The sequence below is a fragment of the Anguilla rostrata genome, chromosome 12, assembly GCF_018555375.3.
Source record: "Anguilla rostrata isolate EN2019 chromosome 12, ASM1855537v3, whole genome shotgun sequence".
Classification (NCBI taxonomy): domain Eukaryota; kingdom Metazoa; phylum Chordata; class Actinopteri; order Anguilliformes; family Anguillidae; genus Anguilla; species Anguilla rostrata.
Window position 1 is genome coordinate 21,153,077 of NC_057944.1, and position 17,907 is coordinate 21,170,983.

At 52.2% G+C, this 17,907-nt stretch overlaps 1 protein-coding gene across 4 annotated transcripts in view; it reads right to left on the reverse strand.

Annotated features, from left to right (window-relative positions):
* dync2h1 (dynein cytoplasmic 2 heavy chain 1) overlaps positions 1 to 17,907 on the reverse strand; it is a 154,552-nt gene that overhangs the window by 104,180 nt on the left and 32,465 nt on the right. For all 4 annotated transcript variants that reach the window (XM_064300939.1, XM_064300938.1, XM_064300940.1 and 1 more), the window contains 20 exons: positions 16,896 to 17,051; positions 15,901 to 16,160; positions 13,318 to 13,564; positions 13,023 to 13,174; positions 12,561 to 12,708; positions 11,767 to 11,869; positions 11,111 to 11,278; positions 10,444 to 10,574; positions 9,839 to 10,087; positions 9,591 to 9,699; positions 9,154 to 9,267; positions 7,987 to 8,129; positions 7,020 to 7,101; positions 6,482 to 6,636; positions 5,700 to 5,837; positions 1,771 to 1,884; positions 1,388 to 1,548; positions 998 to 1,121; positions 486 to 607; positions 307 to 393 (listed from right to left, as the gene is read on the reverse strand). In XM_064300939.1, the coding sequence (XP_064157009.1) occupies positions 307 to 393; positions 486 to 607; positions 998 to 1,121; positions 1,388 to 1,548; positions 1,771 to 1,884; positions 5,700 to 5,837; positions 6,482 to 6,636; positions 7,020 to 7,101; positions 7,987 to 8,129; positions 9,154 to 9,267; positions 9,591 to 9,699; positions 9,839 to 10,087; positions 10,444 to 10,574; positions 11,111 to 11,278; positions 11,767 to 11,869; positions 12,561 to 12,708; positions 13,023 to 13,174; positions 13,318 to 13,564; positions 15,901 to 16,160; positions 16,896 to 17,051 (2,963 nt within the window). The remainder of the gene's footprint in view (positions 1 to 306; positions 394 to 485; positions 608 to 997; positions 1,122 to 1,387; positions 1,549 to 1,770; positions 1,885 to 5,699; positions 5,838 to 6,481; positions 6,637 to 7,019; positions 7,102 to 7,986; positions 8,130 to 9,153; positions 9,268 to 9,590; positions 9,700 to 9,838; positions 10,088 to 10,443; positions 10,575 to 11,110; positions 11,279 to 11,766; positions 11,870 to 12,560; positions 12,709 to 13,022; positions 13,175 to 13,317; positions 13,565 to 15,900; positions 16,161 to 16,895; positions 17,052 to 17,907) is intronic.

Below are 17,907 nucleotides of genomic sequence, written 5' to 3' on the forward strand. Positions count from 1 at the left end.
GTCCCCTTTACTGAGCGTGTGCGACAGTCTTATCAACAGCCATCCTGTGCTGGGATTACACGCTCTCATTCATTTCAGGGGGGAGAAGTGAAATGCCCACTTCCTTATGCATGTGCTCCATAAGGAACACAAGATCTCCTTACTGTGTGCTAATGGGGTAGCTGCAAAGCAACTGACCAAGGCCTACTGACTGAAGATGCTTTAGTATAGATTTAGAACATGGACATAGAGGGAGAAAAATATCCTATACAGTACAAGGAATTATCAGCCAATTGCTACTTGAGTTAAATTTTTTCAGATACTTACTTGTCCTTAAGTTCCTTCACCTTTTCACCCACAGAGTTCAGCAGGTCTTCCAGTTTGTTCTTCCTGCTCTCAGTCTTCCTCAGGTTTCTAGAAACAGAGAGTGGGAAGAGACGCTGAAACGTGATTGGGCCCCGGCCCTGTCCGTCATGGTACGTGGCATGTAAGGGGAGGGGACTCACTCCATCAGGCCGGACTGCTCCTTCTCCAGGGGCTGGATGCGCTCCAGGACGTGGGAGTACTGCACGTTGGCCTTCACCCAGGCCGCCAGGGGCGCCGCCGCCGCGCTCGCGCGCTTAGCGTTCTGCCAGCGGGGGAGACGCACAGCACAGCGTTAGCGTACGACTCCAACACCCACCACCAGGGGGCGCAAGGAAAAACACCAGCGCCGCTCCAGCGACAAAGCCAGATCAACAAGCCGACAAAACGAGATCACTCCCATATGGACAACAGAATAAGGCAAGCTGAGAATGACCAGAGCTGGGTCCAAATCAGCACACTCTGCCTACTATTGAGTACACGACTTGTATACAACTTGCATGCAAATTGCATACTCAATAGTGAGCAAGTGCGCTGATTCGGACACGGCCTCAGTCTCATGAGCAGATCAAGCAGCTGCCCTGCAGCATGAACAAGCGCACAGCCTCACGGCGCTACAGAAGGCCGCGGGGGCGGAGCTGGAACGGCGACGCACCTTCGGGTCGAACGAGGCCTTGTTCCTGTGCAGGAGCTCCTCCACGCTCTCGCGGATCTCGTGGGTGACGTTCCGCGCTTCGAAGGTCACGATCTCTTCCCTCACGCCCCTCTTGGCCAGGAAGCTGCGGGAGGGGAGCGGCCGTTAGCCTGGCGGGGGAGACGGATCGCTGGGCGGCGCGGGCGCGGGCGCCCCCGGCCACTCACACGCAAACGATGATGGGCCATAACGGCAGCGCGCCGTAACAAACGCTCTCGTTTATTAACCGCGCCGGGCTGGGCGGGCCGCGCTCGCTCCGCTTCAGTGCTCAGAGCCGCCCGCGCGAACACGCGGCGTAAAGGTCGGCCGAGGGGCGCGGCGACGTGCTTCGCTTCCCGGGCGCGTGCTCACCTCTTCATGCTCACCCACGAGGTGTCGAAAATACCCATGAGCCTCAGCACCCCCTCCAGGATGTCCCGGATGACGTCCGGGGGCATGCGCAGCGAGCGGATCTCCGAGAGGGACTCGGCCTTGATGTTGCCCACGGCGTGCTTGGCCTCTTCCACCAGGGGCTGGAAAACAGAGAGGACACCAAACGCTTAGAGACGCGCGTGTACACAGCACAGTCCAGCACACAGCACAGTCCTGTACACACAGTGCATTACATATGACTGTGTGATGGCTGGGGAAGGTCTCCTTACTGTGCAGACATGTCTGTGTCGATCAGTTCAACAGATTTCTGTGAGGTACATGTGATTTGGACAGGGCACGACTCACCCACAGGTTAAGCTCACCTGCACTTCCTTCAGCTCGTCATCAATCTTTCTTTTGCGCTCCTCGATCTTCAGCACCTCCTCGGCCATCTTCCCTTTGATCTTCTCCATCTCCGTCTTCTGATCGCTGGCGTTCTAATACAGATCAGAGCAGCCATCAGACCTCCGTACTGAATGCATGCATGTCCACATATTCAAACACACACTCACGGACACACACATACACTCACATACACTCACACTCATGAACATACACATACACTCACACACACTCATGAACATACACACCAACACACTCATGAACATACACATACACTCACACACACACACTCATGAACACACACATACACTCACACACTCATGAACACACACATACACTCACACACACGTATGAACATACACACACACATACACACTCATGAACATACACATACACTCACACACACACACTCATGAACACACACATACACTCACACACTCATGAACACACACATACACTCACACACACTCATGAACATACACATACACTCACACACACTCATGAACAAACACATACGCTCACACACACACATATACATACACACATACACATACACACTCACACAGACTTACACTCTCACACATACACACACACACACAACAAATGCACACAGGCAGGCAGAAATTCTCCTCATATTAAAAAAAAAACAAAACCATCCTGCTTTTAGTTCTGAGGATGACGAGGAGCGTCCCAGCCACCGGGTGCACTGTTACTGCAGTGCGGTAAGAGAGCGCACAGTGACACTGCTGTCACACACACTCAGCTCCCGCACGGTGCACAAAGCTCTGCTGCGCGGCGGCTCTGACCTCAACCCTGACCCTGACCCGCAGCTCCAGCAGCTCCAGCAGCGGGAGGCCCTGCAGAGAGCCGGGGGACCCCCTGTGCCCCGCTCTGCTGACACAGGTCTCCAGCTCCTCATTACCGGTCTTCACCATGCCCTTCTCCTCACTGAGCGGGAAGTGTCACACCGCCCTGGCCTTTTCGCCCCCTAGTGGCACGCTGTGCTACTGCAGCGGTCGCTCACCCGGTGAGCGAAACGGCACATCAGCACAGGACCCATGTTACAGGGGCCACAAAACTGAGAGGGAGGGGCTTTGTGCTGTTTAAAGAGGGCATGAGAAAGGCTGTGTGTGCAGGCACCAGCCACGATGGCGATTTGGTTCCACACCCCCTCACTCAGCAGGACATCTTCCCTCACATTTATTCTGCACTCGCTGCTACTTCCCCCTGCTGATAAATGAACTTTATTTATTCCTCCATGTTTTCACTAATGAATGGATCTCTGCCCAGAAAAGTTGAGCACCCAATAAAGCATGGAATAGAAGAGAACTACTCCAAAGAGGAGAAGAAGCAAAGTTTCAGTGGCCCAATTAAGCATTTAAAAAATAAATAAACCCCCTTTAAATGCCAGTCTCCAAAAAGTTCACCTTACAATCTGAGAGAAGTTCCCTTGTGCACAACAACTGCAGCAAAATCTCATCTCTAACCGTTAGTGACTAATCAAAATAAAATAATAAGTGGGAGAGTCCAGACAGCCGTGTAGACTTATGCAAGAGTACACACTCACACATGCTCATGGCCACACGAAGAGAGGCGGCCATACGTTCAAAAAGCACTAGGCCCATATACACAAGTGCACAAATTCATACCTGCACACACCCCCCTACGCAAGCATGGCCTAGGACCACACACACACCCCTAGGTCCACACACACACACACACACACACACACACTCTCCAGGGAAATGTCCTGGACCCCAGCAGCAGGGCAGAGTCACAGGCTGCTCATCCTGATCCTCTGAGCTCTCAGGGCAGTGGGAGGAAAATGGCTGCCGGCACTGTAACAGGGGAGGAAGAGGACGCTGAAGGTCGTAAACGGCTGTCACTGGAATACGCGGCGAGACTCTCAGGAGTGACAGCGAGTGGGCGGTACCCAATAGGAGGGTCAGGGCCCCGCGCCTCGGAATCGCTGAGATGTCAGAACTGACAGTCACACTTAGAGCGCGTGGGGGGGACGCGGGGCCCGCCCTGCGCTAATTAAAAATGAATCCCCCCTGCAGCTGCCTTTACCTGTCAGAGGAGCGGCCTGTCCCAACCGTGAAGAGTCACAGCACCCAGGACCACAGCAAGGACAAAGAAGCCAGTGAACACTTTACCTACACACACATGCAGACATGCGCACACGTACGCACACACACACACACACAGACATGCACGCACACACACACACACACACACACAGACATGCGCGCATGCACACACACACACGCGCAAAGACACACACACACACACACACACACACACACACGCAGACATGCGCACACACACACACACGCAGACATGCGCGCACGCACACACACACACACATATGCATTCATCATTGTATTGATTGAGCATTACACGAAAGCCAGTTCCAGCCCTTGATGCGTGTTGGCCAGTCAGCCTTCCTAACAGTACTGATATTGATAATACAGCATGGATAATTGGAAGGTTCATGTATCATTTTAGCATCATTTCACATTTCCACTAACACCACACATGACACAGATATCGAAAAACTGTAAGCAGTGAACCGTAATAAAGCACGGTTAACATCTCATTAAGCCTCCTTGACGTCTGGAGTTTTCAGTCATTGCTGCCCGGAGAAGAAAGCAGCCGTTAACTTCAATAGAACAGCCAAGGCTGGGATAAATTAAATTCTGTGTGATCGTTTCACTTCTAAGATGAGGAATGGAACCCACCCTGCTTAATGAGCCCGTAACTTCAGCTTGCGGAAGGATACACCTTATAGCCCATTAAAATTTCTACTTAACATGATACTGTTTCCCATCTCCTGTCTCTAGTGTTGTCTACCAGGATATCTGGGGAAAGATCCGTTTTAAAAAAGCGGTTTGGAACGAGAGCTTGTGTTATATCAAGAGCACTGGCTAGGCTAGGGGGTCCCCGGCACTCCACTCCATCTCACCAAACAACACCCCTCGGCCTCGCTGGCTTTCACTATATAACAAGCTTCTGTTCCATACCGCTTTCATAATCCCTTATGTACACCCTGAACTTTCAAAAGTTTCTCAAAGTACACCGTTCAGTATGGAGGACGGTCATGAGAATTTAATGCCCCTTTGTGATGGACACCGTAGGGTCTGGATGGTGGGATACGCTGGCTCTCACACACGGCTGGCAAACAGGAAGGACCTGCAGGGCCACAGACCAGCGTGCCTCCGCGGTTGATAGCAGCTGCCAGTCACAATGCATCAGACCGCTGATAGCCAAGAGCCCTCAGGTCTGTGGGGGCTCTAGTGACCACTGAACATGAAAACCGGGAGCCCTGTCAGCTCGTAAGACTTACGAAGACATGGTCAAGTTAAAGTATTTATTATATTCAGTATTTCATGCGCATGTCTGGCACCATTGAGGCCAATTCCCCTTATACTGCACGTGTCGGTCACGTTTTCTGTGAGATTACTTATATAAGATTATTCTTTGGGACCCATTGCAGGTCAAGGCTATGGGTTGCAAGTGAAAAATCACAGGCGGTAGGACTGTAACTCCCTGTAACTCCAGGAAGGGTGGCATGGCAGCAGAGAGGGCTGCTTCCATCACCACTGCATGTTTTGGATCTGTCAAGCCAACCTGGCAAACAAGACAATTTAAAGCATTCTCCCATTTTTCACAGGGTTAACCTGTTTTGTGGGTAAATTTCCCTGCGCTTCTCTCTTTCACTTTGAAGCGGATAATAAAGTGGCCCTCAAACGGTGGCTCCTCCCATTACTGCGTCACGCTCCTATGAAGAAACCGCGCATTTCCTGCTTCATTCACCAGCTGGACCCAACGCGGAGCCCCTCTCCAATGGGCACCGCAGGAGAGCGGAGGGAGCGGACCGCGCGGCGCCTCCCGCAGGCCGGCTCGGTACCTGCATGGAGACGGTGATCTCCTGCAGCGCGGCGTCCGCCTCGGCCTGTTTGGTCCTCAGGAGCGTGCTCTGCTCGGCCGCTCTCCCCTTCAGGTCGTCCACCAAGGCCTTGGCCTCGTTCAGCTTGGACACGCCCGCCTGCACCAACGCTTACACCGTTAATCTGAACACATTTCTAAGGTGAATGAAGGCACCGGCTGTCAGAAAACCTCAATGCTACAATCAACACTTTACACTGGTGTCTAATGGTCTAAACGCACAGCAGACAGGTAAACTGCGTCTCAAAGGTAGTATTGGATAACAGAGTAGCTATTTGTGTGAACTAAAGGAGTAATGGCAAAAACAAAAACAGCAACAGCAAACAGTGTTGAGTCTAAATGTGTTAATGCTCTAAGGGCCTGATTCACTAAGACCGTTAGCATAGCAAAACCTTAAAGCACACACACAACCAATAACATGACCAATGATTCGTCATGGTATTTGTTTAGCACCAATCACTGGTCACGTTCTTAGTTTTGCTTGTGCTAAAAGGTTTTACACAGGCTAGAGGTCTTAGTAAATCAGGCCCTTGGTGTAGAATTAAGCACTGAGGAAGTGTACAGCTTCATATCCTGTAGAGAGGTAATCATGAGGAACAGCATGAGGTCTAAATGCTTTTAATGAGCAGAGATATAAGGCATAAGTGTTGAATGTTTAAGACAGAGCCCATTGTGAGCAGTGCAGGACGGCACGCCTTGTGTGAATGTGAGAGCAGCCCCGAGCGTGCAGGAGCAGCAGCGTACCTGCAGGTGGCGCTGTCTCTTGATCAGCTCGGCCCGCTTGCTGCTGTAGATGGAGCCGTACACCTGCAGGAGGGCCATGTACTGGCTGGGCGTGGCTCCGTACTCCCGGCACGACTCGTGGATCCTCAGGAAGGACTTGCACAGCTCGGACTGACCTGCGGGCACAAACCCAGAGGCTACTGGCGCCCGGAACCAAAGGGCGGCACGTGGGACCACATCACAGACCGCTCCGCTTCGCAAAGCCGCGCTCTGAGCTGCCGGCACATACCCACACCGCTGAGTCACTCTCCGTCTTTCACCCTACACTCCAGATGCATTAGTAATTAAGCGTTATTAACATAATTATTAATCATTATTATTATTACAGCCCTAATTATAATGATCGTATCTGCATGACAGTGCAGCATTAATAGTGGCTGACAGCCGGCACTGCTGTGGGCCATTAGGTGTACAGGGCCTGGGCCAGAGAGGAGCGTGGGAGACGAGTGCGGAAGCCGTGCTGGGCGCTGAGAGGAGGATGATGGGAGACGGAACATACCGGATGTTTTCCTCTTGTGTCCCTTCTTCCCACTGCTTTGCTCTTCCTCTGCAGAGGCCTGAGAGAGCAGCATCTCCGGGATCTGCAGGGAGGAGTCGAGAGTGGCCACAGAGACAGATGCTTCACTTAAAATAAAGAGGCTGAATATAGACACACGCACGCGCGCACTCACACACACGCACACTCACACACACGCGCACACACACACACACACACACACAAAGACACGTCACACACAAACTCACCAAATTCACTCGAACCATTGGATTACTGAAGACACACACACGTATTCCTGTCACATTCTCTGAAGCCACAAAGTCACAGTGAGTCATTGTGCCAGCCCATGAAAATCATCCAATATTAAAAGCAGAGACCGGCCCTTCTCCTCAGGAGCAACAGAGCCCGCAGAACAGCCCCCACGCGGGACCCGGTGGACCAGGCCGGGTCCAGGCCAGGGGCACTCCTCCAGACCAGGCCCAGAGAGAGAGCGGGACAGGTGGAAGGTTCTGTTCCAGCGTCGGGGACAGACCCAGGGAAGAAGCCCTGACAGCCGCCGGCCGCTCAGAATCCGGGTGAAATATTCATGAGGGGCCCCTTGTTGCCGCCGGTAACTGCCAGACTGGCTTTGCACACGCTCGGTGCTTGAGAGCGGAAGTGAAGGTGAAGTGCAGGGAGGCAGAGGGAGAGAATGGCGCTCAGTGAGCATTCCCCTCAATCAGCGCAGCTGTGCTAGTGAAGCCGAACAGCAGAGAACACCGGAGAACACGCACCAGACTGGATAATGTGCAATACGTTACACTCCCTTTCATTACACAGTGTACTACTGTACATTCATCAGACTTTTTATCAATCTAAAAAACAGCCCTCTTCAGGTAAATAGCGGCCCTGTACTGCAGCCGGCTCAGCTGTGTGGCGCTGAAGCTCACTGCACCGCGCTGTAGCGGCGCTGGCGCTAGCGCTGCCCCACCTTGCGCATGCTGCTCTCGGACCAGCCCTCCATCCACTGCACGCTGCACCTGCGGTACAGCGCCGGGTTGCTCTCGCAGTTGATGGTGAAGCTGGGGTTGGAGCAGTCCATGATCAGGACCACGTGCAGGTTCTGCTGGATTCCTGTGGAGCGGACACAGCGAGAGAGAGCGTCTGAGACGGGGGGGGGCATGAGGGGGCACGCGGGGACACCGTGGCGGCGAGGAGGGGGGGCCTGTGGCGGAGACGCAGCGAGCCGGGCTGGGTCTGTCTGAGGCTGTGCTGCTGCTGCTGCATTGCAGATGCTGCCATTTCACTCTCTCTCCAGGCGCTCGCTCCTGACCAAGCTGTGACATCACACGCCCCCCGCGTCATAAAAACAAACGCACCGCTGCGAGACGCAGTCACGCCGCCTCCATTATACCGCTGCGTGACTCATTTTAACCACTTAGGCTGATATTTGCATATGTGAATGTGTGTGTGTGTCTGAGTGTGTGCACCTGTGTGTGTGTTTGTGTGTACATGCGCATGAGTATACACGCATGTGTGTGCACATGTGCGTCTGTGCATGCGTGTGCGTGTGTGTGTACGTGCGTGTGAGCATGTACGTGCGTTTGTGCAAGAGTGCGTCAGCGTTTTTCACCCATCGTTCACACGTCCAATAGCGCTACAGTATCATTTATAAAGACGTAACAGCTGCTCAATTAGCCAGACCGTGGGATTTGAGATAAACGGATAAACAGGGATCCTCAAATATCATCTGCCTCTCTCTGTCTCTCTCCATGTCTCCCTGCTTCCCCTCTCTCTCCTCTCCCTGCCACAGAAATGTGTGCCTGGAGTGTTTTCAGGGGGGCCCAGGCACAGAAGAGAGCATATTTTTCACGCGCCGATGAAGATCGATATTGGATTATCTCACATTACTGAGCACGGTGCACATTAGCGCGCAGAGCGCGAAGCCGAAGCGGGACCCAATCAAACTGCGTCCCGGGAAGGCCGTGATCAACCCGCTCCAGCGCGCCGCAGCCGCCGCGCACATGTCCAGGAGCCAGAACGGGGGGGGAGTCCACCCTCCTTTCCAGAAATAAAATCATTTAACAGCGCGGGAGAAAAGAGGAGAAAACTCCGGGGACTGAAGAAGATGAAGAACGAGGCTCAGCCAGGCACTCACTGTAGGCAAAGTAGTTAAAAATGGGCCCGGGGAAGCCGTCCTGGGACGCCTGGTCCTTCAGACTGGACAGCAGCGGCTCCAGCTCCTCAGTGCTGTACAGGCCTGGCACCTCCCCTGCACAGAAGAGCGGCTCAACATCAGCTCCAGCCACACAAAAGACCAAACACAAATAAAACTCCATAACCCATGACTCCTGGCTTCCTGAAATGTTAACCATTCTGGAAAAACCTGATAACCAACAATTCAATGAAGCTGCCCCCATCTCACAGAAATAAATTTTCAATCGCATGAGGAAAAGGGAAAATGTAAGCACTCATAGGATTTGGTAATAACAGCTAATTAGCTAAATAAAACCTTTGTTTCTCAACAAACAACACTTTTTTTAAACATCCATGAGCAGCTTTCCCCATCCCTTCAGGGCAGGGGTACACACTGACCAGAAGACAGCAGGCTGTTGACCATCTCCAGGAAGGACGGGTGCACAAACTGGTAATCCTCCAGAAGCAGCACCACCTGCTGCCCCTCGATCCCAGCCAGCTGCATCACCTGCAGGGGGCGCAATCGGACAGCCCCGGTCAAGGCTCAACCCACAAACACTGCGCAAATAAGCCAAGAACACAGGAGGGAATTCCTCGCCAACTCCTCTCAGACAAATGTGTTTCTTTGTTCACGGGGGCTCTCTTACGGTTTTGAGGTCGCTCTTGAAGTGCTTGAGGCCGTATCCGCGGGAGATCTTGGGGGTGAAGAGCGAGGCGGCGTGCATGTGGCTGACCACGCAGGTGGCCGTGCGCCGGCCCACCCCGCTGCGCCCCGCCAGCAGCAGAGACCCGCCCGGCCGGCTCAGCACCCGGTCCACCCGCGACATGTAGTCCAGCACCTCGGGGAACAGCAGGATGTCCAGCTCCCGGTTGTCCCGACCATACAGCACAATGCCCTGGGGGGGGGAGGGGGGAGGGAGAAGAGCTGTTTAAATATTCTCCTCAGTCGCGACTGACAACCAGATGAGATCAGAAAGGACGACCGGGAAACGTAGACTGCTCCATGTGCATGTATCAGAAGACCTCAACATCCCACTTACACTCATTATTATAACAGTGATTCACTCTGTGAAGGTTATCAGATCAGCAGGTCATGCTACATACTGTTTCTGGTATAACATAATAAAGCACTGGTTTTATAGACTCTGTAGCGCCTTCGCTAACGCTGAGCTCCACACGTTTGCTGACTGAAGGGCAGCTCGGCGGTTTTGGCACAGCGGGCCCGCCGGCAGCGTCCGTTCGACCCTCTCACCTTCTGAATGACCTCCCGCAGGTCGGCCGAGCTGAGGCAGCCCAGCGGCTTGCCGTGAGAGGGCAGGGACTGCCCGGGCGCCATGACCGCGCCCGCCTCGTGAGCCGCGCCCCACGTCACGTAGAAACAGTCTGTGGACCGCAAGACCAGGGGCGGGAGGGGCGGGGATGACATCATTTAAAATAAGTAAACAGATAACGGCAGATTTAAACAGGAGCAATACATTCATCATGAAACCAATCAGCAGAAAGCTGAAGATCAGACCCTCACTGTGTGAAGCCCTCTGCTGCATTTTGGCTAATGCAGACGTGTAGGTCTAAGCTCCAGCTCCAGCTCGAACTCAATGGAAGCTCCACCCTTTCAGAAACGCATGTCTACCTGACTCTCCGCCAGCATGTTCAGAGGCACAGCCCCTGAGTGCCAGTGCGGAGCTGGCTGAGCTACGCGCTGGCACAGTGGGTGGGCAGCATGTCCAAGGGGCGGAGTCATACACCCAACCAAACGAGCTCCAAACCCACAGGCTCCACCTCACCTACACTGTTGCCACTGGCCCTCGCAACCCATTGACTAAACATGCATGCTGCAGAGATCACGTTCACTTATGATGACACCACGGGTAGTGAAGCACAGACCCATAAGTATTTATCGGCCTTTGCTCAGGCCCTACCGGACATGTTCTCCAGCACGTCGGAGCTCCAGTCCCCTCGGATGGCGGACAGCAGGATGTTATCGAACGCGTTGAGGTCCTTGGTGCCGACGATGCGATCCCGAAACAGGCGCCTCGCTTCGTAGGCCACGACCTCCAGAACCGCGTCTGTGGGATTCTGGGCTTTGCCTGAACGTCACCAAAAACCACACCAAAAAAAACACCTCAACATTACATAAAAAGTGTAGGCAACAAGAGGCAGGGAGAGGGGTGGAAATAATCAGGGTCAGGCTCAATTCCATTCCAATTCAGCAAGTTCAGGAGATGAAGTGAAATGTAGTTCATTGCAGTATCCTCACACAATATTATTAGGGGTATTTTCAATTCCTGAATTGAATTCAGATTCATTTTCTCAACTGAGTGAACTGAAATGGAATTAACCCTCACCCTGGAAAGAAAATTAAACACCACTTCTACAGCATTCAAACAAATGGGTGGAATGAAAAAGAAAACAGACATGAATTCAGACGACGAGCGGAAGAAAAAGGGCTTGTCAGTTAAAGATTTAATTGAAATAAATGACTCATGAACACACTGCTGGGGGTGAGAGCGGTGGAGGGAATGGAAGCGGAATGAAACCGGGGTCGGTAAAACGGGACCGCGGTCCGAACGCTCACCGGCGGTCAGGTCGTATCTGAGCAGGCTCAGCACCCACTGGGTCAGCACGCACGGGGTGAACAGGTAGTGGCTGTGGTCGTCCACGGTGAATTTGGCTTTGACCTGCAACCAGAGGAACACAGGCGCGCGCACGCCACCGTCAGCTCGCTTGCTCGCCGCATCGCAGTTCCTTCCCGCCGCGCGGCCCGTCCCATAACCAGGTCGGGCGCTCCTCTGACAGAGCGCAGCCTTGCTGGGCTAACTCGGCTGCATGCGGGCCTTCTCAACTTAAAGACATTAGATGTGAGAGTCTGCACAGGGAGCTGATAAGGCTCCAATTGCAGCCTCATTGAAAGTCGGCTATTTGTTAGCCAAGCAGCCGCGGCTCTGGGGCAGAGCTTTCCCCGATAAAACGGCTCCTCTAAACAAACCAGAACTTCAGTTACTCTGCCAGCACCCGCAGAGATCAAAGGGGATGCCTCCAAACAGCCCTGAATGAACACATCTGCAGCAAATCATCTAGGTTGTCTTAGCAAGAATTCATGCATTTTAAATAATAATGACGGCAATGCTTCATCTACACAGCAAAAGTAACGCTTGATATGACGTATGATGTATGTTATGCTGCCTTAAAGCACACTGAAGATCATTACTTCATTTATATCCTTAGCCATGGCAGCTTGGCTGGGATTTATACAGCTGGTATCGTGTGCAGCCATGAAAGCTCAGCGGATCGCTCTGGGCAACGACTGGGCCATCCCACTCCTGACCGGAACCGATGACCCTGGCGACAATCTGACAATCTGAATCTGACCTGCTCGTACACCTGCACCAGGGACCCGGCGAGCTGGTGCACTTTGCCAGCAGAGCTCCAGACCGACTGCTCTCCTCCCATGCTCCTCTGCAGCACGGGCTGGAGGTAGGCGCTGTAGATGGTCTGCAGCTGCTCTCTGTCGGGGTAACTGTGGACAAGGACGACAGCAGTCAGTCACTTTTCTGGGACACAGTGCCATTGATTGATTTATCGATTGATAAACTTTATTTATTCCAGAATAGAGAAACTTGGTCTCAGCAACTGGCACTACAGCTCAGCCCTGGGCATCCATAAACATAACTCAGCCTCCAGGTGTTTATGTGGAAGAAAAACATGGCCATCTGTTATTCCCACATCATCCACTAACATCGGGTATTTGTTTTTATCGCTTGGGCACTGTCAAGGATTGCCTCTCCTTCAGAAGCGGCCGAGCCGCTGCGGCTAGGGAATGCAGGCGCTCACTCAATGGTGCAGATGCGCACGATGGAGGTGAATCTGGAGGTGAGCGCGTGCCGGCCCACGGCGCCCCCCGCAGACATGGAGGCCACGATCTGGATGTTCTCCAGGCCCACCCACTCCAGGTTTTCGTCGTAGAAGCCGTGGTAGGTCAGCACCTGCGGCGGGTTGGAGAGAGCGACAGCGTCGCGGGAGAGCTCAGAAGTCGAGGACACCGCACCATCGTGTGAGCAAAGCACAGCGAGCAGCTGTGGGGCTCAGGGCTCGCGGGGGCGCCTCGGACAGCCCGTGGCCACGCTACCTGCTGCAGGAAGGCGATGAGGTTGCTGGTGCCCCACTTGTCGGGTTTGGGGAGGTTGATGTCTTTGAGGTAGAGGACGAGGCGCTCGCAGTCTTTGGGCCGGTAGACGCGGCCCGTGTTGGAGCTGATGACCAGGCAGGTCTGGCTCAGCTTCTGCAGGACGTGGCGGGAGGAGGTCTGGGCACTGCAGTGCACCGTCGCCACCTGGGTGGAGCGCAGCTGGGAGAAGGCGTAGCGCAGGAGCATCCTGAGGAAGAACAGCGGGCGGGGAAGAGCATGTGACGATTCCATTCAGTACGAAGAACAGCCATAACTATGTCATTCTGTACGAAGAACAGCCATAACTACGTCCTTCAGTACGAAGAACAGCCATAACTATGTCCTTCAGTATGAAGAACAGCCATAACTACTGTCACCTAATATGTATCTGTAAAAGAACAGCCATAACTACGTCCTTCAGTACGAAGAACAGCCATAACTATGTCCTTCAGTATGAAGAACAGCCATAACTATGTCCTTCAGTACGAAGAACAGCCATAACTATGTCATTCTGTACAAAGAACAGCCATAACTATGTCATTCTGTATGAAGAACAGCCATAACTATGTCTTTCAGTACGAAGAACAGCCATAACTATGTCCTTCAGTATGAAGAACAGCCATAACTATGTCATTCAATATGACGAACAGCCATAACTATGTCCTTCAGTATGAAGAACAGCCATAACTACGTCATTCAATATGACGAACAGCCATAACTATGTCCTTCAATATGAAGAACAGCCATAACTATGTCCTTCAGTATGAAGAACAGCCATAACTGTCATTCAATATGAAGAACAGCCATATTCCGGCTACTTAGTCATTCAATAAGAGATCTCAAGTCATATCCATAGACAAGGCCCTGATGAACACTCAAATCTAACAAGGCAGTTTGCAAGCACTCAACAGACTCTAAAAGTCAGAGTCTCATCCTTTAAAATAATAGAATATGAAGAAATTTTGTCAAAGTTACAAAACACAGATAAGTTCCAGCCAAAGCTATTCAATACGGTGAAGCCATGTCATTAAAGCATTCAACAATAGAAACACGATGAGTAACAGACTAATTCAAAAGTCCAGCAAAGGTCAAACTGGAGGTTCAAAATTGGAAATAAAAAAGATAATATAAAAGGATAAAAAAATTCTATGAAAGCAAAGTCCAGAATCAAATACAGCGAGCAGCCTAGTGCCATTCAGCGTGATGACTGTCGAGTCCCTGAGACAAAGTATCAATAAGCAAAGTCACGCAATGACAAGAGAACACTCAGACTTTCTCATTCTGCCGTTTCCCTCCTGAGAGAAACAGAAGAGACGAGAGGCACTGCGGCGTGTGAGACGGCCGCTGCAGGCGCAGCGTGGGCATGAAAGCGCAGCTGAGAGCGGAGCGACACGTTTCTGTGGGGCCAAATAAAGAAAGCCGCGTAGCCGCTAATTAACGAGGCGTCCTTTCATCGACGGCCACGGCAGCAGAGCCTTCACAACGCCGGACCTCTCGCCCGGCGAGTGAAGAGGAGGCGGAGGCTGACTGGCCGCGGGATGAAAGCAGGCGGCGAAGGTCAGGGCCCCCGGGCGCGAGCGATTACGCAGGGTCGCACGCGCGTCAGCACGACCGCGCAGCCCACACGGTTCATTTCCCGCTATTTTGGGAAAAGGTCAACAGTGAAAATAAGTGGATACGGCACACACGGGGGGTGGCGAGGGGGCGGGGGGGGGCTTTTGCCCGAGGACCAGAGCTGAATCACTGTCTGCCCACTGCCCAACACCCACGCGCATGGCCCCCATCTAACCCAACAATACATACACAAACAACTACATCACTACAGGAACCATTTTATTTTCTACATATCTTACTGGTCTATCCTGATAACCGACACACAGAGGCTGATGCGATGCTTGGCTGATTATTCAGGGGTGAATAACAGACTACACTACATGGTACATTTATTTATAATCTATTCTTCACTCAGATTTTTTTTCTGGTTTTGACTGGACGATTGTATTGCTGCTCCAGCCTCAATGCTGCAACATCCTCCAGAAATTTAGAAGTGCAGGCGAGCATGTGCAGCTGGAGCAGCTGGAGCAGGTGCCCAATAAACCCACCAACACACCGGCTCAGTCTGGATTTGATACCAGACCATCAGGCACAATCACACATGGAGGAACAGTGTCTTAACAGTGAGCCACGCCTGCAAACTCCTGCAGCTCCAAGCCCAAAGTTAAGGCAACCCAAAGCGCTAAGTGATCACTTATCTGCCATGACTAAGAAATATGAACAAGACATTTCTCCAAATTCAGTCAAACGCTTAGTCACTTTAAGGCAGCACAAATTCAAACCATGGTGTTACTAACTCGCAAGATGCTCAGCAAAACAAAATGAACTGTGTATAGTGCCAGATTACTCCTGTAAGGCCAGTTTTGGTTTAATCGATTGCGTAGGCCCTTAAAGTGACTTGACTGAATTTTGCCTATAATCTCTCCAGACGAAGCGCTGAAATGCTCTGTAGAGGACAGAGGAGCAGGGCAGCGTGCAGGGGACCCGTACCCTTTTCCACAGCCCTCGGGCCCCACCAGCAGGAAGGGCTGTCTGTAGTCCGTGCAGAGCCACTGTCGGAAGTAGTCCAGGCCCCGCTGCATGTCCGGCGTCTGGATGACCGGTAAGCTCTGGGGGTTGCCGAGGTCCTCCACCGACAGGCAGTCGGGCCGGTCCAGCCGGTAGGCCGCCAGCCGGCCCGTGTCCGGGTCGTAGAACGTGTCCAGCGGCTTGCGCGGGTCCGGCGGGCTTTCTCTGGCCCAGCCCAGCACCTGGACAGACCAGAGCGGAAATGACAAACAGCGCAGCGGGGGTTCACGGGGCTTCACGGGGCTTCATGGGGCTCCCGCTCAAAAGGGATGCGGATTGTGTTTCAATGACATTTTAGGGATGAATGTAAATGACTTTCAAGGATTATTTCCATTGTTGCTGAACTCAAATTCCCATGAAATAAAGCCGCTTTGAAGATGGAATTGAAGGGGAAATGCTTTGTGCGCCACATTACCTTCTAAATATTTTGCGCCAGCTGAGACACGCTTGCCGATCCTCTTGGCAGTGAATATCACTCACTTATCAACAGCTACAGGCAAGGTATACCCACAGTGATCAGCTCGATAAACAAATGTCTGGTATTTCCACTGCATCACGCTGATAGCAGAGATTTTAATGCAGACGGCTGAAAGGCTTGATTTCATGTGGTCCTGGAGGTACACCATATGGTGGTTTTGCTGTCACTCAACAGTAAGTGTGGTTGACGTGAGTTTTTTTCCCTTGGTTTTAAGATAAAGAGCTAGAAAGGTGCTATATAAATGCAATTATCTAGCCCCTAATATACCAGCATATGAATGAAAGCAGTGGATTACACAGTTAAATTGGCTTGTGTTTCACTGGTTCTAAGTTAGCTGCTGATTGTAAGGTGAGAGATGCTACATTGGCTGTTACACTGCCGGAGCACGGCATCGGGGCAGCTCTGGACACCGCGGCTCACAGGCGCGGGCGGTTCTCACCTCCTTGGCGAACTCCACGCGGGACTTGAAGCTGAGGTTTCCCCCCAGGCCCCTGATGAGGCTGACCACAAACTGACCGCGCTCTCTGACACCGCTGAGGTGAGACAGACCGTTGAGCACGGTCCCCACCAGGCTGGTCTCCACCACAAAGTCATTCTGCAGGAGGGGAAGCCCAGGACAGGAAAGAGAGGCGCAGAGTTCACAGCAACCACTGTACTACGTAGAGAAACTAACCACATAAAAGATTCTAGCTGAAAGCCCTGGTTAAATGCAAGAAACCTTAACTGGCATATTCAAATGAGCACGTCTCTAAATATCTGATAAACGCAGTCTTCGTTCAGGGGCATCAGAAAACTATCCAGTACGCCAGATGCACATCTACGCATACATGATTATGAATACGTAACCAAGTTGTGGACCACTGCAGTGGGCACAGGACACGGGGTGGTCGTGTGGTATGAAATGGCAGTGCAGTGTAATGAAGTGGTTAAGCGATTACCCTTTGAGCGAGGCTCTACCCTTGCTCTAACCCGAATTTCTTCCATAAATATCAGGCTGCATTATGGGATCATAAGAATAAATGTGTCACAGAGCCCGGAGACGCGAGCGGTCACGTGAGCGTCCGCCTCAGCAGGAGACGTCATCCCCCAGAGCACCCATAAATGCACAATTAATTCCCTTCACTGGGAACCATTGGTATTTAGCTCTGTGAGTTAGCCTGTATCTCTTGTGCCTGATAGGCAAATAAATAATGTGAATATATGAAAACCAGTGAAGGACTTATAACTGTGTGGTAAGGTTCGTGTGGAGTTGCGTGTCAGACAGTGGCTCCCAACCCTGTTGCTGGAGATCTACCGTCCTGCTGATTTTCATTTCAATCCTAATTATGCACAGCTGATTTAGCTAATTACCAGCACAGTGAGATCTCTAGCTGTTGAATGAGGTGTGTTATGTTAGGGTCAGAGTGAAAACCTACAGGACAGTAGATCTCCAGGAACAGGGAACTGCTGGT